The 23,643-nt window shown below is 40.3% G+C and overlaps 3 protein-coding genes across 4 annotated transcripts; 1 reads left to right on the forward strand and 2 right to left on the reverse strand.

Moving 5' to 3' along the window:
- Positions 1–1,938: 1,938 nt before the first annotated feature.
- Positions 1,939–6,608, reverse strand: NDUFB5 (NADH:ubiquinone oxidoreductase subunit B5). The gene is made up of 6 exons (XM_030456096.1): positions 6,387–6,608; positions 5,678–5,766; positions 4,693–4,759; positions 3,916–3,977; positions 3,094–3,200; positions 1,939–2,257 (listed from the first exon to the last, which is right to left on the reverse strand). The coding sequence occupies exons 1-6, from the start codon at positions 6,511–6,513 to the stop codon at positions 2,137–2,139; spliced, it is 573 nt and encodes a 190-aa protein (XP_030311956.1). The 5' UTR covers positions 6,514–6,608; the 3' UTR covers positions 1,939–2,136.
- Positions 6,596–11,173, forward strand: MRPL47 (mitochondrial ribosomal protein L47). The gene is made up of 7 exons (XM_030456097.1): positions 6,596–6,749; positions 7,320–7,465; positions 7,852–7,912; positions 8,701–8,797; positions 9,494–9,624; positions 10,392–10,487; positions 10,888–11,173. Exons 1-7 carry the CDS (start codon positions 6,655–6,657, stop codon positions 11,003–11,005), a joined length of 744 nt encoding a protein of 247 aa, XP_030311957.1. The 5' UTR covers positions 6,596–6,654; the 3' UTR covers positions 11,006–11,173.
- Positions 11,174–11,609: 436 nt separating this feature from the next.
- ACTL6A (actin like 6A) lies at positions 11,610–21,277 on the reverse strand. Of its 2 annotated transcripts, none has more exons than XM_030456526.1 (14): positions 21,092–21,277; positions 20,057–20,133; positions 19,688–19,862; positions 19,211–19,311; positions 18,122–18,219; positions 17,367–17,461; positions 17,019–17,125; positions 16,844–16,933; positions 16,609–16,670; positions 16,197–16,311; positions 15,769–15,849; positions 14,691–14,786; positions 13,519–13,605; positions 11,610–12,902 (listed from the first exon to the last, which is right to left on the reverse strand). In XM_030456526.1, exons 1-14 carry the CDS (start codon positions 21,114–21,116, stop codon positions 12,822–12,824), a joined length of 1,290 nt encoding a protein of 429 aa, XP_030312386.1. In that variant the 5' UTR covers positions 21,117–21,277; the 3' UTR covers positions 11,610–12,821. The 2 variants fall into 2 exon arrangements, with proteins under 2 accessions (XP_030312386.1, XP_030312385.1); XM_030456525.1 differs by lacking the exon at positions 21,092–21,277 and adding an exon at positions 20,748–20,980 and having other exon boundaries at positions 11,616–12,902.
- Between the last annotated feature and the right edge of the window lie 2,366 nt (positions 21,278–23,643).

The following is a 23,643-nucleotide window of genomic DNA, read 5'->3' on the forward strand; positions in this document are numbered from 1 at the left end:
AGGTGGCAGCCGGCGTCGCGCGGCCGCTCCGCGGGGGAAGGCGGAACCGAGGGAAGGGACTGCAGGTACCGCTGATACTGCCGGTACCGCTGGTACCGCTGGTAGTGCCGGTGCCTGGCAGCAACGGGGGCTACAGAAACAACCCGTCCAGTGAAGGTGAAGGAGGGTGATGCAGACGGACAGCCAGCCTCCCACCCGCAGCCCAGATTATATCCGAGGCTCGTGGATCACCTCCAGGCAGGTGATGGACGTGACCTTTGCCAGAGCCGCCTTTTTCGCCTCCTGAACTCCATCAGAGTTTCAGAACGCGGTTCTGGCAAAACCTCAGCTAACAACGGAACTGAAATGTAAGTTTGTATCCAGCTGAGAAAAAACAGGATGTGAGGGCGAGCAGAGCAGGGCAGGGTGTTCGCAGGGATCTTTCTAGAAAATAATAATAATAATAATAAAAAAATAATCCAGTGTTGGGAACGGCATGAAATACTGAGGGCAGAACACGGTATCAGTGGGATGGCCTTAGACTTACTCAAGAACAAACTTAAATCAGACTTGTGAGCACTTTTTGCATGACAGCTAAACCACAGAAATTAATACAGGGTCACTGGACATGCTTGTTTTGCCTGATAAGGCTTCATACTTTTTTAATGACTTCTCTTATGATTAACTCAGCATTTGCAAACAATGAGAGCCATAAGATGATATACAAACCATCTAATGTGAAAGATTGACTCAAACAAAAAGGACAAGTCAAAGGACTGATACAAAATCAATTCCGTCCTAGCAGTGCTAGGAAACAGCAAACGAGGCAGTCCTAGCTTAAAATAGACTGTGCAAAGCTGCTTAATATAAAGATAGAACTTTATGTGTTTGACAGTTTGAAACCACAAGATGGTCACGAGTTACTTCAAAGACTAGGGCTCATTTCCTTTAAAATGGTAATTTTGAATATGGACAGATAGTTTGGGGTCACGAACTGGAACTGGCACTTTCCATCACTCTCTTGCAGGAGTTAAAACCAAAGGAGTACCGTGGCCGGCAGAACCTGAGGAAACACGTCCCTCTAGTGGCAAAGTCTGCCAGATGCAGGGTACCCTCTTCTTTTGTGAAAGTCGAGTAGAAAAATAGCTGCATGGTTCTGAAAATGCAGGGCAGTTACATGGGTGTATGTCCCCAGGTGCAACTTGCCTTATTTGCCTTACTTATTTCTTAATTTGTTCTTGGTTAATTACAGCTGAGCAATAAATTTTCACACCTAAATTTATGTATAAGCTCAAAAGATGTTCTAGAAAGATCATTTTTCAGATTATCTACACAGAGAAGGGTTCAGTTCTGAAAGATGTACAGAATTCTGTCAATCATCTCTGGGTTGTTGTTTGTTTGTTTTAAGAGTTTGTATAAGAAGTCTTTTCCAGACACAGACTTACATAGGAAGTGAGACTGGAAAAAACAAAACACCAGAAAAGCATAAATTATACATACATAAGAGGCAAAACTGCTGATAAAACTAATGAATAAACAGCATGGCTGACACTATCAGAGATGGAAAGAATTAACAGATATCTAAAGAGGGAAACTTTTAAGTTAATGCAGAGAAAATCACAGCAGATGTTGAACAACATGCAAGTTGGGGACACAGTGAAAGATGAGTTTTACTACAAGTAATGAGAAAGAATTTGTCTACTGTGGTAGATATAATCCTAGTAGTCCAAAGATTTGAAGGTATTTTTCTTACTTAGTTCATCTTCCACAAATTACCTGATACAAGGCATTATGAAAGAAAAAAGCCTTGCAGTTTCCTATACCTTACATTTAAAACTTTAAATACTAGAAATCAAATGATGAAGACTAATATTACCAACTAGTTTCACATATATTAGGTCACAGAGCCCATTCTACAGTGATGTTTCAAAGAAAAGGAGAAATTGTTGGCAATTGACATACGGCATTTTCTCTGATTAACAACTTTAATAACTTCATGACTTTAACTGCCACACAGTTGCTTTTCAATTACTGGAATCAAGACAAACATTGTTTGTGTTTATAAATTTCCATCAGCAAACAGCAGGATGTAAATTACATAGCCCAGCCACAGTTTGTTGGTATGCATTTAGGACAATGCATACTTTCTTAAAACTGTTAATTGTCAGGTGTGGCTTTCATAGAATTGTCAATAAGATTTTTATCAGGTGTTTCATAATGATACCAAGGTCCATCTCCCCTTTGTCTCATCAGTCTGCGTGCCTCCAGCTCCAGCAGCCTGAAAAAAAAAAAGAGCAAGACACACTCAACATGAAGCTTATTATTTCTGATCATACATATATAAATGTTTAACATCAGGGATTATTGACAACAGCAATGAGTTTAGCATCTATGGTTTATAAATACTACTCAAACATAGATAATATTAACACTTAAAAGTTTCAGCTGAAACATGAAATATTAAATCCTTCTATGTAATTTTTTTTCAGCAACTCATCTCACAGAAGAGTGACAAAAATACTTGCAAGGAGTTCTGCCACAGGTTCTTGCTTAGTAAAGGGCAAGACAGTTTTTATACTGCTTTCAACTAAAAATTTAAAGAAAGAAAATCAGAAGTAAATATGGTGGTAGGAGCTATGCTGTCTTGGTCCCTTCAGCAACAGCTTGTGGAACTGTTTCTTGTCCCACAACAGTTTGTTCTGAGTAAGTTCAGTACACGTAGTAAAATATCCTTGCTGCCCACAAAATTTTCAACAGCAACATGGAGCATAACCAGTCCTCTAAACTGTCATTTAGCTACTCAATTAAGCTATGAACATCAGCAGAGCTGTTCATTTCCTTATTCAGGAAAACAGAACTATGCCTTTATGAACTGTTCTGGAGAGCCAAGACTGCCACTGGATTGTTCCAGTTCTGGTAATCTCAGTACTGAGACTGCAGAGACTACAGACAGCGTTAATTTACACTTTGGCACCAGCCAGTACAAGCACTCAGGGTCAAGTGATACACAGATAAGTATGTTATATCAGCATCCAGCTCAGTATGCTAACCAAAATAAAATCATTAACTACAGAATATATCAGTATTCTAAAACATTTCAACTATGTAGCATACCTCATCTGAGTTTTCTTGGCTTCAACATCGAGCATAGCCATCTCCTTCTCATAGTTCTTTTCAGGGGGGTCAAGGAGGTAACGCGCTATCCAGCGACTTATAGGGTGCTAGAAAATATGAAAACAGAGATTATTCATGCAATTTCCAAGTTGAAAATTTATCATAACTAAATCACACTGCATGTTCCAGTTCCTGAAATACATCATCAACAGTATGGGTGCCATCATTCAAACTGTAACGATAAAGTTGAAAACATGCTCAACTTATCCAGACCCCTAAAAAGCTGTATGTCTTTTGTCATTTTTAATGCCAGGATAATCTGCAGATGGCTATGCCATAGCAAAATTAGAAGTTAATGGAAGATGTGTTTTATTTTATTTCTGTTGAAGTAAAGTTCCTTGAACTGCCACTGTAATCACAGAAATGGACTCCAAACTCTTTCTGTAACCAGGAACATTTTAAAGTTCTGTTTCCACAGAGAGGTCATTTCACCATTTTCACCAGAAATAACAGTCTAAATGAGCTGAAACTCATAGTCATAATAGTTGAAAGTCATAATAGTATTGCTAAATTAATTTATTTGCTATTAAAAAGAAGTGCTTGCAGCAAGAAACCAGGTACTAATTTTAAGAAAATACCATGTAATGAGCAAAGTACAACCTTGAGTTTCAGACTATAAAAATCTTAAATTCTAATTGCATATTTGAGTTCTACTACAATGATACCCAATGGCAGGGATATGGCCATCCTCATTATCATAATCCACAGATTTTAATCCCAAAAGCATCAAGAGGCAGTGCCACCCTTTATATGTTCACTCACTTTGTAGTATTCCCAGTACTCCGGAACGTAACCTTCAGGAATCTCTGCAAGTTCAGCTTCACCTGACAAGAAAAGGAGGAAGATCTAACTCATTTTTTTTCTTTAAAAAAAATTTATATTCTGCCTTTCATGTTAGGAAAAGATCATTATTTCACATGGAGAGTACTTAAACCCTCAATATGAATTCTACTCAAAATTTTGCCTTATAGTTTTTCCAGACACTTCACGCTGCATGTACCCAGCTCACTGACTTTAAGGCACACAACAAAAGGGTGAAACTAGCAACTATCCAGAAGAAATAATTTAATACCAAGTCCTCAGAAATGCTGTCTAAAGTTTATGAGATGAAAGTATGAATGTTCCCTAAATTCTCCACTATATTAATTCTATATTATTATAGTAATTAATTTTAAACACATACTGTCAAGCAGAATTTTGGCTTTGTTTGCTAGATAAGAAGTGACACTTGCAGTGTATGCAGCCTTCTTAAGGAAGTGTATAAAACAAGGTAATACTGACTCATTTCAATACAGACAAACTGTTCATTAAACTTCACTCATGTTTGAAAGACTGTCAAAAGATGGAATTTTTCCATTTATAAAAACATGGAAAACTTTAAAAAAAGCAACAACAACAAAAAAATAAAAACAGTGATAACATCTTCTGCATACTTATATGATATTACCATACCTATTAGGCCTGTTTCATGGTCTTCCAAAGACCTTTCTGTTTAATAATTTTGTCTGAATACTTAATTACTCATAAGAGACAACTCACCAATGAAGATGTTGACATAAGTTACGAATAGTATCACTGGTATTCCCGTCAGAAATATATAGAATCTCTGTGTAGGGGATAAAAATAAACAGCATGGGAAACTCAGAAGCCTGACAAAATTAAGATTCCTCTGAAAATGATATAACAGGCAGTAATCCTTAGATTTGCATTCATAGGTTAGACAGAGATGTTGTATGTAAAGACACACTTCTGCTTAAAATGAATTAATTAACAATCTAGAATACAGAAACTGAGATGCTGTCTAAGTCCACGAGCCTCTTTCTTTCAGCTTGCAACCTCCTGGAGAGGTCACTCTCTGCAGCAGACAGCAATGCTTTCCCTGAATGCTGTCTCAGCATCTTGTTTATTTCAGCATTTAACTGTCATGAGGCACTAGTACCAATGCAATATAATCCATCATAAATTTACAACCACTGCTGGCTTTGGTAACTGCAGAAGACAGATAAATAAAGCCTGATGACATGAAGTGAGCTGTATCAGGCTGGCCGTTACCCATCATACAGGATTTATCTGAAATCTAGCTTTTTAAGAGTTAAACTCAGGTCAGGCTTCCTAAGTTTAAATCTTTCATGTTAGTGGTCTGAGTAACAGAAGGCAAACCCTGCATAAAAGTATCCTAATAATTATATTATTCTAATATGTTTTTAAAAGGAGGATAGAGTGGAAAGCATTTGTATGTTATGCATATATGAAGACAGACGTAATTTTAAAAAGCTACTACAGCATTAACTTAAGTATCCATCAAAATCTTTGGCATTTAGCCAATCTTGTATTGTTTTATTTCATCTGGCCCTTATTTTACTACATGTGACAAAAATTCTTGAGGAGAAGGACTGGAAATTCTTTTTCATGTGAATAACGCCAACCACATTTTATGCAACAGAGAAACTTGTATTTTAGACATTCTTACATCATTTGCAAGGGATGTGTAATACTGACTCTAATAAATTTCTTTTTAACTCACCAGTAAGTTCAGAAATCGAGTATCATAAAAGCTTGTTGCCTTGATAATAAACATTCTCTTCCCATGGCCACTGCTGTGCCGCACAGGAACTGAAAATTGAACCAAAATGTCACGTTTTTATTCCTCTCTCTGGCAACTGTGCCAGGATAAGGTCAACAACTCATGTGGGGGGGGAAAAAAAAAAAAAAAAAAAAAGCAGTGGCTGAGTAGTTACAAGCAGGTTTTCGGGAAGATATCAATGTTCGCTAGAATGAACCTTTTATTTCTTTTCTAACTTTAGCCGTAGAACTGTTTCCACCTGGAAGCCCCAACAAATAAATCACTTAATGTCGCTACAAAGGACGAAATACATTCACCTCTCAGTATGTTGGGCTGTTTCTTCCCGCAGCCAAGTTCAACCCATGAGATGTAATTTCTCAGGGGAGTAGAGACACACACTGCACCCTCCGAGGGACCTTCCTACACCTCCAAGTGTTTCCCTACCCCCCCCTCAGCCTCCAACATTACCGCCACCCAGCTCCGCGCTCCCGCCCCAAGGCAGCGGGAAGGGCCCTCAGGCCAAGAGCTGACAGGGAGGCCCCCGCCTCGCACCAACCTTGGGACCGAACCTCCCTGAGGCAGCGGCTCCGCGTCCCTCTCCTCCCCCCCCCCAAGGTCACCTCGGCCCCGGAACACCCGCCCCCCTTTATTCCCCCCGCCGAGGCCCTACCGACGGTGCCGGGAAGCCGGGCGGCCCCGGCGAGCCCCGGGAGGAGAGCGCTGCCCGAAGCACCGCTCGCCGCCCGCCGTGCTCCCCAGGCAGCGGCCACCCGGAGCAGGAGGCTCATGGCCGCCATGTCTGGAACTGGCACGGGGGAGGAGCCGGCGGCACCGGAGTTCGCGGCGGGGTGAAGCCAGGCGGCCGCCACCTTGGGAAAGGGCAGAGCCTTCCCTCTCCTTCCGGCGCCGCCAGGCAGTGTGGGAAGGGCGGCGGGAAGATGGCGGCCGCCGTGTCCGCTCTGTGCCGGCGCCTCACGGGAGCGCTGCGCCTGTCAGGAGCTCGGCCGGGCTCGGCGGTTGCCGGTCTCCCCGGGTAGGCAGCGGGGGGGAGGGCTCGGGGATTTGTTGGGGTGGGGATGGGCACGTTGAGGGTTGCAGTGCGGTTCCCGGGAGGAATGAAGCCACCCTCGGCGGCCTTTGCCTTGGTGGGCTCCGGGTGTCCGGGCCTCTGGCAGCCCCGGCAGCCTGGTTATGTTATAAGGTATCGCACACCTGCTGTATGAAGCGCACATTCTGCAGACGGTGTGCTTCCAGCATGGGTTGTAGGAGTTTTGTGCTATACGGTATGTTTACTGGTTTGGTTTTGCCATTTAGTTCAAGTGAATTGGATGCATCCTTGTACAGTGTAGCTCAAGCTTATTCTTCCTTTTAGTTTTCAAATTGCCATCTGAGAGTATAGATGTTACTTAAACGAGATTTGGGATAGTGGAGATCACAACTTTTAAGGGACTTTTTATGAAGAGTTGAACTCATTTCCCCTCAAGCTGTGATAGTAATTTTTCTGTAGGATCTGTGCCTTTACAAATGAAGGAAACATTCATATTTAGCCAAACGCTTTTGTTCTTTCCTATCATATATAACTTTGCTTCTAATTTTTATGCAGATTAACACCAAATCTCTTCCGTAAGAACGTACCAGAAGTGGAGCCCCTCCATCAGTTGAAGTTTCTGCACACCACTTTGTCTCGGAAAGGTCTGGAGGAGTTTTTTGATGATCCAGCAAACTGGGGAGAGAAAAGTGTCAAGTCAGGTGAGTTCTATTTAAACATTTCTGGTAGTGGTGTTTGAGCCACTTCCGCTCAGCTGAAATCTGACCTATTCTTTTGCATTTTAGGAAGTATTCATAGCTACATAAGTGTTAGTTTGCAGATCTATGTACACGTATTTGTGCATTTAATGCCCGAAATTTTATTTTCTCTGTGTTTTCTGTTTATGAAAGCAAATAGAGGTTATACAGCAAAATACTTGGCTGTAAATCCTTTGCCTTGCTCATAAGTAACACTATCACAGAAGAGATCTTCTTTGATGGAAATACACAGTGCCATGGAAGAAAATACTTTACAATCTAAAGACCCATCCTCTAGTGGGGTTTTTTTATTTCAGAATAAGAGAAACTGAATTATTTTCCTCTTACAGGAGATGCATGGAATATAAAGCATTTGAGGGGCAAGAGTAGTGAGGACTTGCACAAACTTTGGTAAGTTTTAGTAAGTAGCTTCTCTCCTTTTGAAGCAGGTCTTCACATTTTATTAAAACGTGGCTAGTGAACTAAGTAGCCAGTAGAGTCACTCTGCCATACAGCTCTGCCTGCTTAGAGCTCCTTATGCTTGGAGCAGCTCAAGTTCTGGTACTGCACAGAATACAAAAGCTGTACTGCAGGGGGTTGGGGTAGCTGTGTACAGTAGAAAGGGTTCAGGTTTGGTATTAAGAGGCTGAGTTTGAGCCCTTTGGGGGTTGTTCAGTCTGCAGGACAGAGTTGGGTGGAAGTGAGCTCTGGTGGGGCCAGCAGCTAAATTACATTGGGTTGTTCAGGTCTGCATCCATTCACATTTTGAAAGCCTCAAGGCTGGAGCTTGGCATCACTACTCCAGATGGCCTGTGGAAAGGCTAAACTAGTACTTAATAATTAATATTAATTGTTTTGCTTTATCTTGTCCTCTTGCCTTGCACCTTTAAGAGTCTGGCTCAGTCTCTGACAGGTAGTGGACAGTGTTAACTTCCTCCCTCCTTAGCTCCCTGTATTCCAGGTTCAGTAGCTCTGTCTCCCTCAGCCTCCTTGCACATCCTGTACACCAGGTCCCCTCACCCCCCTCTGCTGGGCTTTCTCCATTTGGTCAGGATTGGTTTGCTTCTTTATATGAAGCTGGCAGGTACAGGATATGGGATTATAGGTTGGACAGCTGTGGTCTATCCAGCATGGTGGTGAGTGAATAATTGCCAGTGCATCCAGAAATTATTTTTGAAGTACTGTGCTTTCTGATCTAGGTATGTCCTACTGAAGGAAAAAAACATGCTTTTAACCTTACAGCAAGAATCAAAAAGACAACTCAGGCCTATGCCAAGTCCAGAACGATTAGAAAAGGTAACTTTTCACACTAGTTAAAAATGTAACTCTTAAGTAAAACTGCTGGGTGAAGGAAGAAGTGTTTGTAAACTTGTTGAGGGCCATTTTGAGAACTGTTTCCCTGATTTTAGTATAAGCACACAGTGCTCCAGCAATACTGTGGGAAAGCCTTTACCACCTGTTCTGTAATGTTAAATACTTTGCCATCTTCATGCCCAGAAACTTCCAAGTAAAACATCAACATTAAAGTATTAATATATATTATTATAGTCTTAACCTTCATAAACTTTCTAGCTATCTGTTGTGAGATTCTTGCATTTGGCATTGCCTTCTCCAGAGTTTATGCACTTTGGTTCTTTCCTGTCCTCACTTTTGTCATTCCCTCCTTTTGCACTATTGTGATTCTGCTACTAATTCATTAAATTCTTTCCTCAGTATCTTAAGCATTTAAATTATCATTTAATTATAAGCTGACTGACACCTCTATGCTTACATCTCACATCTGCACCCTCACTGGCCATCTGTATCATCCACAGGATCAATTTAGCTCTTTCATTCAGTCCACAACATTGAGGTTACACATGATGGAACCCCCTCCTCCATTTTGCTTTTGCTTTTCCTTTAAATTTTGTCTTTGACTTTCATTTGAGATCTTTTTTAATTGTCAGCATTGTGGGTTTTTTGGCCTATCCTGACACTATTTCCTATTTCCAGGTAGAAAAATCAATGAAAAACATAGACTTAGTTGTCAGAGAAAGAGAAATTGCTTTGAGGCTTTTACAAACTGGCCATGAAAAACCAGTACCTGGAGAGTGGAGACAAGACTTCTTAGGACGCACATACTGGTATGAAAAGAGAATTTTTGGTCTGTATGTGATTCTTTTTTTTGTAGTATTTCTCTTTACCAGAAAATTTTATCTAATCAAGAAGGGATACAATCTTTTTTTTTTCTGGTCAGCATTCAGGTGCTTCTTGAGTTTTGTTGGCTTGTTTTGTTGGTGTTTTTTTTAATATAGTGATGACTTGCTAAAGAATTCAATGGCAAACTCTGTCATTAATTATAATCAAATGAGCTCCATGCAACTGATGTGATTTCTTTACCAGAGAACATAGGAACTGCAGTACAGATAGTAGCAGGTCTGACACAGTCAGGTTGCAGGTAGCTCTTCACAAGCCATCTGAGCAGCCCATATGCAAGAGAAACCACAAACAGAAATAATAGTCTGTATTTAGAGAGAAAAACTTAACATTCTTGACTCTCAAACACAGGCATTTAAAAGAAAACAGTAAGAAAAAAAAGAAAACTCTTCACACACAGTTTGTTCCCATCAGCTTTTGATAGCATTCTTAGGAAGGAGTAACTTTAAAATATAAAGAATCACTGTGGATATTGGCCCCTCCCTTCAGACATCTGCAGGTGTTCAAGCAAGACCACTTTCTACAGAACGATGCTGAATTACATATGAGATGAGGTTACAAACCAAGCCAGAACTGAAAAGTAAATACATACAAATTTTGCTATCTACCAGTTAGACCACTTGAGCACTGTTCTGTTACCAAGTGTAATGCATAGAATGAGTATGTTCTATATTGACTTTTATCTCTTTAACAGGTATAGTTACAAGGAATGGCCAATACCATGGTACTTGAACAAAAAATACAAAAAGAGGAGATTCTATTACTTACCCCATGTGAATCGCTTCATCAGGTAAAAGATTTTTTGGTTATCAAATATTTTCTGATCTGTTCCTTGGTGTTCCTTACTTGTTTTGTCATTTGGTGGGTTTGCTTAGTTTTAAGACAGTAGACTGAAAATAAGACTTTTAAAATCAGTTTGCTTTGTTTCTTTTGACTGTTCCCATGTAAGAGATCTGGTATGTAGCAAGTTGCACTATAAAAGTGATTTTACATGCAGGGTACCCAAGATCCTCCCAGAGGCTGAATCTGTGGAACTCAAATGCACAAGTAAAGAAAAAGTTTTCACTGTTGGAAACAAATTAATACTGAAGTTATTAACAACTGTCAGCCTCTGTTTGATTAGGGGGCTGAGCTCTTTAAGGATGTTACAAGCCATCTCAAAATTAACCACACTGACTTCTTCATTTCAGGCTTAGACTTGAAAAAAACTTACGTTTAAGGGCAAAAAGGCAAAACCTAGAGAAGAAAAGGCAGAAGATGCTGGAAAAGAAGTTCCCTCATCTTGCTGTAAAGTCTCAGAGCCAGTGACATGCTGGAAGAGAACTGCAAACAACTGGTCGAGTATCTTTGTGACTGGAACATGAAACAACTTCTGAAACCAGCAAACAACTCGACTGAGCATTCCTGAGAGTCTTCGTCTTTTTTTTATTCCTACATTTGACCTAAATTAAACTTACCATCTGGAATCAAAAAGCAGTTTTGGTGCATAGTACTTGTTTCTAGAAATTTTTCTAGAAAAATTAAAAATTAAGCAGCTATTACATAAGTGAGATACATGTTAACATGAAAGCAGCAACTAACAGCCAGCTGAAAGTTTAAAGTGTATATATGAAGTGTAGTGTAGGGATAACACTTAACCAGGTATTATTCACTGATGCCACAGTAACTTTATAAGGCACTACTTACTGTAGTGGAGCTATTATACCAGTTCAGCTGACATTCCACAGACTGGTGCAAACTAGACTGAGTCTTTTTCTTCCTGTATGACAGTTGCTGGTGACTTGCATCACTGATTGTATCTGGCTTGTTTGCCTCATTTCTGAGGTCAGTAGCTTTGAAAATCTGTAGCAAACAACTTTGTCACGAGCAAAATAATGGTTATCTTGATAAGACAAAAGCAGGCTCTTTTGATAAATTACTTTATTGTTTGGAGGTAACATGAAACTGTTTTCAACTGAAGGCCTCATCATTATTTACCCACAAGATCTTTTAGGATACTAAAAATGTTGCAGTACTGTTTACAGTTTGTTGTTTTATTTTTAATCGGTTGAAAGCTATTTGGTTTTCCACAGCTTTTAAAATAAGGAGCAAAACTTAATTGTGTCCCAATACACAACATCACACAGTTGTAAACTAAAGAAAGCTTAAAAGCAACATAGAGCTGCATCTTGACAACCAGTTCCTACTATAAAAAAAAAAAATCTTCCTCTGACCCTGAGTGCACACTCCTCATGCAAAATCCAGGCACTTACTGACCTTGCTGTAAGTCAGCGGAGGGAGCTAAACCAGGAGTAAACCAGTAGTGACTGTCCCTTTGAGTTACAGCTCCCTGTAAAAGTCAGGCCACATCCTGAGGTCTTTTGACTGCTCTCCTTGTCTTGGAGAGACAATTCTTAACTTTCCTAGTTCAAACAAGTTTTGCTTCTCACCTACATCACAAGGGCATTATATACATTCTTAGAAATCAGGTGGACAGCACTGATTGTTTGCTGAAATGGAATTGCCCCGTGGTAGAATTTAGCAGACCAGTGCTTATTGTAACATTCACCACATGGAATGTAACACTTTCATGAGACAGGAAAAGCTTACACTGAACTGAGTCACCTGTAGTAGATCACTACACACAAACTTTCCATTTTTAAAACTGAAGAGTAACTTTCTCTGCAAGTACTCACAAAGTTGCTCAAATAATAAAATCTATTCTTTTATAAGAGAGAAGTAAGAGCAATTTAAGGCCAAAGTACCAGCAAGGAAGACTAATATGTAAAAGTAGAGATTCTTAATAAAATTTGCATGGGAATTTGCAAGGTTATGCCTCTATCTACTAGCTAACCTGTAAAGCTGTTCCCAGGAAAAGATACTAGAGAAAATAGATATTTATACAAAATTATAAAATGCTTGTTACAAGAATTATTGCTTTACAAGGGACGTAAACATCCTTTTTCTATAGTAGTACCAATTAGGTATCTCAAAATTTCTAAGGTTTGTTAAAATGGAACTTGAATTATCAAAAAAATCCAATATAAACTTTCTACAAAAAAGAGTCCATCCCATTCCTGAGTATGCTAAAGCTATAAAACAGAAGGAGCACTGAGCAGGCAGCAGTTTTCACAGTAAGAGGTGTTTAAGGACATTTTCTCTCTACACACTGTTTCCCTCCTTCTTCATATTCTTGTTTAGAAATCCACATCTGTTGAAAAGTACCCTACAAAAACAAACAACAAAAAAAGAAACAACCAAATAAAATTTTAAAAAAAAATCAGAAAACAAATGGCTAAGTGAAACATGATTAACTTTTCGTAGGAAAAAAACAAACAAATCTTTACATTAAACAAGGTAAGAGGATTTGACCTCTTAACTTTCTTTTCCTTTCAAGAAAAGGAAAAGTTCCTTTTCCGATCAAGTTTTATATTGCTAACAACTCAAAGACAGAATGCTGAAAGCTGATTTCAGTATCCCTTTCACATGCTGCTAAATTAATCTCCATAAACCATTTCAGTACTCAGTAACTTGGAGAATTAAGCTCGGGAATATGTGGAGAAACAGCTTTCCTATTTTTCTGGTATACATATCATTTCTAGATATTGTATTTCAAAGCCTGCAAGCCTTGCCATTAAAAATGGGAGAATGCTGCAAGTTATTTTTTAACTGGAAATGCTCCTCTTGGTTTTATTTTAAATACCTTCTCATCCCCTTACCACAAGGACAGACAAGATGATTGCTACAGCAGCCCAAGGTCTGCAATGCACATTCAGGCAGAAATAGCATCTTAGGTGACAGTGTTTCTTAGCATAACAACATACGAATACAATGTTACTAACCAAAGAAGCCAAAATCGAGCCACCAATCCAGGAGCTGAACCTCCGCTCCACTGTGGTGTTGTTCGCTATCAACTTCAGGCGCATGCTCTGAACAAATAAAGAGGTAAAAGGAAAGAGCAATCAGGCAAATTGTAGGCTGGTGACCTTTAGGGTCATGAGAGGGACAGCACAAGGAACTTGGTGCATATACCAATATGCAGGTGAAAACGGTAAATTTGATTAACCTTAGATAAAATTTCTCTCTCCTGTATTTAGAATTCAAGAAACAGCCACACTAGAACAGAACATGTGTGGCTTTTTATCTTGTCTCCCAACAGGGAGCAGCAGCAAATGCTTAAGGCTAGGAATGTGGCAGATAGAGAGCAGTAATACATTGTCATCTTTTAACACTGGGTTACCTAAACATGTAGTGGGACTAAAATGTCTAATGTTGCTGAACTTAATTAATCAAGTCTTTTTTGGACCCAATCATTGGTTTTTCTTTCCAAATACCTTGTATCAATAAAAATGTTTGAATTTCAATGGGTTCATCCTCAGCTATTACAGGAAGCAGCAAGTAAAAACCACCTTTCTCAGTTTCTCAAGGCATCCACAATTTCAGCTACAAGTTGCTACAAGTAGAACATTTTTGTCTTGAATTTGAATATTCAAGAAATCTCATAAGATATGTGTGCTCTCAAGAACACAGGTGTAAGATGTTAATACTTTCTTTGGCATCAAGTGATTTAAAAAAAAAATACAAGTATGTTAAATCACCAGGTTTTATCTATGAGTAGGTAGAGTTGCCTGCAGAATCCAGGAAGAACAAATCCCATGACAATGTGATAAAACCTCAGGCAGACTGACTGAATGTGCTTCAAGTTAGTCAGCAACACTTCAGAAGAGAGGCCATCAAGGGAAATAGTGACTGACTGCTGCTTAGGGACAATTACAGAACTTACAATCTGAAAGCAGGAATGAATAAGTAAAGTACTCAGAAAACAGTTATAGTATCTGCTGGAATTAATTTCATGTAATAACTTTCAGACTACTTTCTTTTCTTTAGAGATTTCTTACCCCACAGCTGTTGGGTTCCTAACAAAGTCAAAGCTACAATACATGCTTCTGTAATTATGCAGCAGAAAAGCAAACAGCCAAGTAGCTCGATGCAGTAATTCTAAGAGTTGTTTTACCGGTGGAGTTTTCTGAGACAGTTCTCTGTTCAGTCTGTCAGTGAAACTCTGTATTAGAGTGTTTCCTCCTGCTACAATCACACTGCCATAGAGGCCCTAAAAAGAGAATAAACAACCTATAACACTAACTCTGGAAGAATTCTGAAAAAAAAAAGTGTTTCACAGAATAAGAGAGAAATGGCAAAAAAGTATCCATCATCAACAGCAACAACATATCTCTTGAGGCCAACAACAGTACCTCTCCCAATCCATTTAATTTTTAACTACTTGAAATATATTTCAAGATAGCTTAATATTAAGCTGCACAAGGAAGACAAGCTATGTGATGTTTATAAAATCTGGAGAGCTTATAAACTACTCTGGAGAACCCTACACCTACAGATATCTCCTGCATCCATCCTGTTGCTTTCCTTATAGCCAGATGTTCCAACTACAAAGTAAAATCCCACAGCGCTGCAACAGTTTTGTATCTCACTATTGCTGCAGTTGGTGAACACAAATCAGGGCCTGGCCTACTCAGACAGCCTGAGAAAAAGAGGAAAGAGCAAAAATTTTTGACAATTTTCCCCCCAAGAGGAAAAGTTTTTGAAACAATGCCCATGCAGTCCTTATCAAACTTGAGTATTTTCAAATTGACAAGTTAGAACAAAGTTTTAAAAAGAAAGTTTTCCTTTAAAACATCTCTTCCATCTGCTCTCTGCAGAAGTTCCACATGATTAATTATGTATATAGAAAGTATATTCTACCATGCCCAAAAACATGAAGATAACACTCCAAATTAGAACATGTAATGCTCATTTAAAGCCACCCAATGCACATTATGCAGCGCCAGCCACAAAATCTAGAGATTAGCTATATAAATATAGACAGAAACACTAAGTAAAAGAACACAATTTAGCAATGTGTAAGACAAAAAAGTCTACATATTCCTACATACCAATATGTAATACTTAGAGATTTATTCTAATGTGTTTATAATTATCCTAAGAAATCCACATGAACAGTGTTCTAGTCCCCAAATCCTACAACAGCACAAAAATATCCATGCCTTAAAATAATACCTCTGACTAACACTTACCGGCCTGATGTCGATATCGCACATTCCAACGCTTGTTGTGACAACGTGGCTCACACCCAGCATCGTGTTACCAGATAAACCCTAGAATTAAAATTAGTAATCTACACATCATCACTTGAAAAGAGCAAGGCATATGGGAGTCCCAAATGTGTTGAATTTACTCGAGAGGGAGCTAAGCTTTTTTTTTTTTTTAGGGAAGGAAAAATAAGTGCCCTATTTTCCCATTCAACTCATCACCACCCATTTTGAACTACGTTTCACCCTTTACCAACACTAGAACAACACAAGCAAACTTTACCCCCAAGACAACCACCCAGTGTAAATACACACATATAAATGATGAAATTAAGAGCACCATACAAGCAGAAGCTATGTGATGATCTAGCAAATTAAAGCCTTCCAATCACTACACATCATGGGTGTTTTACCTTTACATTAGAAGGGTCAAACAATCCCTCAGGGATTTTCAGACGCTCAGCACCAAAGTCACAGTTGTAGCCATTGGGGAACTCGTAATGAACTGTGGGCATCTGGGCTGCCACCCTGGAGCATCAGTCAGAAAGTAACACATTAGAGTACAACGTAAACAGGATGTGAAGTTATCCAAGTACAATTACAAACCAAGGTTTCAGTGGAAATATTGCAATTGATACAACTTTCAGTAATACTTGTTATACAAAAAGAAAAACAATTTTTTCTAGTGGATTTCTACTTTCAGAAGTAACCAGACTTTATCTAAAAACCTCTTCTATAATAAAACCAGCCCACAGTACATGAGCAGGCTAAGCACCCCATGCACAACTGATAATCAAGTTCACAAGAAGGAAAACAATGACATACTGTTCATCATAGGTTGAATCTGATACTTGGAGGACAGAAGCTTGGAAGTCCTGAATGACACACTATGGAGTTAAGAAGAATATGGTTATAAGAATCTCAGTCTTCAGTTTGATAGAGTTTATACAGATGTTTTAAAGATACTTCTCGTTCAAGAAGAAAACCTGACATTCTCACAAAAAATTTTCTTTATGGGACACCTAGGGGAGTATGAGAATGGGAGAAACAACCTACTTACATTACACATGTAGTTGTGCCAGGACCTAGTGACCTGGGGTAACTTCTCTTTTCTCTTCCAGTTTGCTGGTGACCCCTCACGAACTGCCTCCTGAGAACACAGGAAACATGATCATCAGGTAACCATTTAAGCCTTTCCCCAGGCAAACACTTACCAAAAGAAATTGCTTTCCCACCTTTGAAGCAATCATATATGGAGGAATTATCTCTATGTTCATTTCCTGAAACAATTCCCGGCATTGCATAGTAATAAAGTCTCCTGCAAGTGGTGATTTTACAATACCTAAAAGACACAAGAAAACAAAATTTTAAAAAGAGAGAAAAACACGAGAGAAACAAAAGAAACAACCTCCCTGACCAACTTAGAAAGCACTGAAATAACGAATAAACTCTCCCAACAAAGTATTTGTCAGTGAATATTTAAGGGGAGACGGTTCTGATGTTGGTTTTAAATCTGCGTAAGAGCAGAAAGAAAGCTAACTCAGTCTTGATACTACAACATTGTTATCCATGAAAACATTTACCTTGCTGAAGTACATATCCATCATGCACTGGAATAGCAGTGGTGTGTGTTGCTCCACTATCCAAAATGAGACCTGTAGATCTCCCATTAGCAAATCTAGCCAAAATGATTAAGGAAAATAGAGTTTTCAATTTAGAAAAAAATGTTGCCATACAATTAATAGAGTAAGTAGGAACCAGGACTCCTTGGCTGTACAAAAGGATTTGCCATTTTCTAGCACATATCTTCTTACTATGAAGTGCACAACCTCAGAGAGAGAACAGTGTTTAACTCTGTCTATGAACTATCTTGATCTTTGGACACACAAAGGTGAGACTTTATGTCAATAGTATGCAGCAAGCATACACCCAACCCATTTAGACTCTGAAGCTGGAAAAATACTATTCATTTAAAGTAATTGCAAATATTCATCTTAATGCTATGGGAACTTCACATTCTAATTATTGCATTTAATAGTGTGGACAACACCATTTCAGTTTTGTAATTCTTACCTGTGATATGTAATGAGAAAAAAATAAAAAGGACCAAAAAAAAAAAACATATATATCCTCTCCCAAGAAAAATAGTCAGTTTAACAACTGAGCTCTAAAGCTTTAAAGTTCAGAAACAGAATTTGTTTCCTTTCTCCTTAGATCTTCAAAGAAAAATTAATTTGAATGAAGAAAAGTCAGACATGCTGTTATACTAGGAATTGCTTAAAATACGTTTACCACAATTTCCTGGGGGGTGGTAGAGTTGCAACTTTCCAAAGGATACGCTGTTAGAACAGCAGTTTTACACAAGAAAAAAGCAGGAATGTTATAGTGCTCAAACATCAATTCAGTCAGTTTTTCACGCTTTGCTCTAGTATTCCACTAGAAAAAAAAGAAAAAACAAAAGAAATCCATAAATAAGTGAACAAAAGGAAGACATGTTTATCTAGAGGATCATTAGAGCACACTAGAAGAATGCTGACATAGTCAGGAAGTAATTACAGTTATTATAGATGCAGTTTCAAACCATATCAAAATTCTATAAGGACAGATTTCTAGTAATTGATTTCTTTAGAACCTCTCTCATTACAATTCTATGACAATAGAGTAATGCTAATCTATCACATAAAATTATACACTCATACAATAGAGATAACTTTACTCTTCTGCAGCTTTTCCAGTATCAGTCTCCCAAAGAACTCTCCAAAACAATCAACACACTCATTTTACAGGCAGAAAGATACATGAAATAATTTTCCCAGTTGAAAGAAAAATAAATCCAGATACTCCTGTTTCCAAGGTGTCTTCCTACAGCCTTAGTCTACTTGTGACTATATCTACCAAATATTCTACACATTACTTAAAACATGAAATTTTTTCCCAGGTTAATATGTTAAAATAACATTAGGAGAATGTTAATGGGAAACTCTGTTGAGACACCCACTGAGCCACTAAACATGAAATAAACATTGCAAATCCACCCATACTCCACAAGCTACCAATCAAAACAAGGAAATTATGAAAAAGAAAATCCTTTACATAAGATTTTATTAAAGAAAGGCATAACTGCTCTATGGTTTGTGTACCCTTGATATACTGGCTTAAGTTCTGCATCGTATGAATACTTTTTAATACAACTCATGCAAACAACTTCAATTTTTTTTCTTTTTTAGACATTTTCCTTTATCAAATTATTTTCCAGAAGAAGCATAGTATTTTAAAATACTTGTTTCTATAGTTAAGTTTTAACTCTCAGAACCTACAAGTCAACGTCAGACTTGTCCAAAGCTAATGTTTGTAGATAGATAATGTTGTAGATCAGCAAGAAGATACAGGCAAGGTTTGTCAAAACGCAAATTTGGTTTTTACTCACAGGTGCTTCAGACATCAGGACAGGATGCAAACTTGCTTCAGATTTAATATGCATCTTGTAAGTGTGATCCAAAATTGCCTGGAAACTATCCCAGTCTTCAACTGTAACAACATTGAAGTGAGCAGATCAGTTATTTCAAAGTTTTGTTCTATTTCATAAGTACAAAGAAGGTTCTACAACTTTTTTTGTGTTTTTATAAAGCTCCTTAGTCAAAAGCTGTCTTCAGCAGACATACACCTCCTTTATTAGCTTTGCAGAATTCTCTTCCTCTGTAAGCATCGTGATCACAATATTTCAAGATTTATGCCAAAAAAACCCCCCAACCAGTAAACCAACTATAAGCTGTCACCTATAATCAGGTATTCATTCTTACAGTTCCTGTTGCCACATATAGCATCTGCTTATATAAAAGCCATGACTTCTTACAGCCCAGCAATGCTATTTTAAAAACAGGTGAAAAAGCTCAGTGCACCATACTCATTCCATTTTTTAAAGGTGAAATGGCCTCCATATTTTCCCTTGGAACTCTCAGGGCATTGGTGTCTATGTAGTAAGTCGGGCCCCCTTGTTTGCCTTTGTCACCATCAATCTCCATCAGAGTGCTGCCATTGTCCCTTTCTAGCACCACACCAATGGCTGTTGGAAAATCGACCTGTAAGGCAAAAGTAAGCAGTGTATGAGAACTGATAATGTATGTGGGTTGGTTTTTTTCCTCATAAATTCAGAGCTTTCCTTATACAATACCGTTGGAAAAAAACCCAGCGTATTCTGAAAACATGTAGCTAGCAAACAAGACCTAAGGCATAAATTCATGTTGTACTTCTGTTGAGTGGCACAGATTCTCACCTTTGGACAGTCCTCTCCTGCATAGCCTGCTCTCACCGTATACGAGCCAATGTCAAAAACAAGAGCCCCAACTTCATCTGCAAAGATTGTTAATAAAGAGGTGGTAAATGGTTATTGCACTCCCATACAATCCTGACTTACTCCTGCCAGTCTGTTGTGATTGCAAAAGAAGGAAGGCAAGTCAAGGCAGCTTCTCCAAGGCAAGGAGAAACTCCTCTATTCAGAACTATGGTGACTTGAGTTATTAGAAAACTGCAGGTGGGCTTTAACTTGGACACTGCAATACCCTTCTTTTACAGAAAGAAAAAGGGAAATTTTCACTTAAGAGGGAGACGATAGTGGCATCTTAACAGATTACATGACCAAGCTTTCAAAAGATGCTAATTCAACAGTCACACAAATCCAGGTGAGCCCACACCTCTCGGGGGAGTGTGGTCAGAACTAGAAGGGCGAGCCTGGAAGTGCCAGCTCTTTACACGAAGTGCCACACGAAGGCTGCCACACCACGAAATGCCCTCACGCCTGTGGGCCCCGATCCTCGCCGAGGTGCTCCGCACACCCCGAGGAAAGACAGTCTGAAACAAAACACCCGGACTTTAGTGCTCGGGGAAGGGTGTGCAGAAGCGCTCCGGGAGGAAACTACACCCCACTTTCCAAAGCGCGGGGTCTTCTCGGGCGGCTCTAACTCAACCCAAGGCCACGGCTCGGCCGTTCTCTCTCAGGGAGCATCTCGGCGGAACGAGACCGGGAGGGACACCAACGAGGCCCGCAGCCGCCTCCTCTTCCTCACGCACGCTGCCACCCCGCTTCGAAGGAAGAGGGGAGTCCAAGAGGGCTCCCACTCGGCGGCACATCCCTGAGGGAACCAGGCCGCCGGCCACCCGCACTCGGAAGCGGCGGGAAGAGCGGCAGCGGCGGCTGCCGGGGGTATAAGGGCGGGTGGGGGAAGGGGGAGGTCTCGCACGCGCCGCCTCACGGGACGGCGCCGAGGAAGGGAGGGGTGGGGGGAAGGCGGCGCCGCCGGACCGGACTCACCTCCCCCGTAAACGCCGCCGCTCATGGCTGCCGCTGGGCCCGCACCGCCCGGCCCCGGTGTTCGCCGGCCCCGCTCCTCAGTGATCCGGCAACAATAGCGCCTGCCCTCCGCCTCGCGGCCGGCGCCTCAACCCAACCTGCAGGCCGCGGCCTTCCCGCCAATGGCAGCGCCGCTGCCGCTCGCTCGCCCGCCCACCGCCCGGCGCCACTCCGAACCGCCGCTCCGACCAATGGGGAGCGGAGGGGGGGCGGGGCTATGGGGCGGACAGCCAATCCCGAGGCAGGGAGCGAAGGGCGGGCAATGAGGGCGGGGGTGAGGGAGCGGTGGGGTGAGGAGATGTGGGGAGTTGTGAGGAGTTGTGAGGGGTTGTGAGGGGTTGTGAGGGGTTGTGAGGGGTTGTGAGGGGTTGTGAGGGGTTGTGAGGAGTTGTGAGGAGTTGTGAGGAGAGGGGTGGTGGAGTGGCGGACAGGACAGGACAGGATAGGTGAGGTGAGGTGAGGTGAGGAAGGTGGAGGGTAGGGGTGCTGGGTTCGGCGAAACGGGGAAAGAGGCTGGTGAAGGAACTCGAGCACAGACCCTATGAGGAGAGGCTGAGGGAGCTGGGGCTGTTCAGCCTAAAGAAGAGGCAGCTCAGGGGAGACCTCACCGCTCTCTACAACTACCTGAAAGGAGGGTGTAGCCAGGTGGGGGTTGGTCTCTTTTGCCAGACGACTTTCCACAAGACAAGAGGGCACGGTCTTAAGTTGTGCCAGGGGAAGTTTAGATTGGATACTAAAAAGAATTTCTTTACGGAGAGAGTGATCAAGCATTGGAATGGGCTACCCAGTGAAGTAGTGGATTCTCCATCCCTGGAGATATTTAAAAAGAGACTGGATGTGGCACTCAGTGCCATGGTCTAGCAAGCGCAACAGTGGTTCAAGGGTTGGACTCGATGATCTCTGAGGTCCCTTCCAACCCAGCCAATTCTATGATTCTATGAACTTGGGAGTTCTGAGGGCTCATGGGGTTGGGCCTGTTGCCCCCCAAGGGGGTATGGAGGAGTCTGGAGAGAGAGGCCGGCTGTGGAGAGCCACAGTTCCAGCACCTCGGCCCTCCCAGAGTCCTTCCCCTGTTACTGTCACTACTTTGGCTTTTTTCACTAAGAATAAAACGTGTTTAAACTCTTACCTTGATATCGCAACTTGATGTTGTTCCCTTTTCACTTGGGGCATTCCTCTGCACCTCAGGTTTCCATCCCCCAGGCTGCTGCCTCTGGGTATCTGGGCAGTTCTGGTTTGCCAGCTCAGCTGCCTGTTCAGCAGCTGAACTTGTAATTAGGATTCCAGATCCCTTTTGGCATCAGAGTTCTCAGCCAAACTTTGCAGGCATCCATAACAACCTGAGAGGGGAAACCATAAAGAGTACAGTGCATTCCTGGTGTACACTTTTTGAATCCCTACATGACATGGTTTATTGGTTTTGTGTTTTTTCAGTCTGGGAGCTCGTTTGATGGGGAATTTTTTTGTGTATTGCCTACTATAATAATAAGTTTTCTTTCCAAGTTCACAGAAGATGCACAGACTATTTTTGTAATACTATAGTAAAGATCTCCAAGAGATTATTTTTAGTGAGCATAATAGAATGGCGTTTATTGCCTTTACATTTACCTGTGAAGTGTAATATAGCATAATTAGTGATCTTGATAGCAACTAATTATTGGCCTGTAAATCACAAAAAAACATTTCTTAGACTTCCACCATAAGTGAAAAAATTATTGCTATGTGTCTCACATTGTCTTATTTTGATAGGGAGAACAGGACTTTGTAACAAACTTTGATTTTTTTTCTCCAAGTTCTGACTTAAATTTCAGTTATACTTTTTTATTTTCACTGAATGTAATGACTGAAGTAAGAAGAGAGTTAAAACTTGTATTATATGTACTCAGTAGTTTTATTCAGGAGGCTTGTAAAGATGTTGAGAAAATACAGATTACTACAAATTCCAGCAAACTTTATGTGATTGAAGGAGAAAAGCAGGCTGGTTGTGTGTGTTTGGACTACAGCTCCCAAGATGTTGCAGCTAACATTGGTTTGGTGACTGCCAGACAGACATTTATACATACAGAATAAGACCCCTTTAAGTCTTATTCTGGGTCAAAACATAGGAAAAATAGCAAAATCCAACAGTTAGGGACAACCAGTTGACTGGGGTTTGGGTTTTTTTGAAGCACAGTTATGAGAATATCAGGAGTTGGCTGGACTTTGTAATTCTCAAGTATAAAGAATTTAATTCAACACAGTTTGATGTGTCTCTATTTTTTAAATGATGAAATGTCATAACTGTATAATTTAGAAAATTAACTTTTAAATAAGTTAAATATAACTACAAAGTATAGATGCTAGCATTAGGAAGGTAAATAGAAATACTGATTTTTCACTAACAATACCTAATAAAGTCATCTTTTATTATTAAATCTTTCAAAGTTAGTGTTACCCTGGTTTCCAGTATGTGGCACTAATACCCAAGGCAGAGTTGTCTGAGGAGGAGGAATTAATTGCAGATGGGAAAAGCA

Source organism: Calypte anna, chromosome 9 (genome assembly GCF_003957555.1).
Source record: "Calypte anna isolate BGI_N300 chromosome 9, bCalAnn1_v1.p, whole genome shotgun sequence".
Taxonomy (NCBI): domain Eukaryota; kingdom Metazoa; phylum Chordata; class Aves; order Apodiformes; family Trochilidae; genus Calypte; species Calypte anna.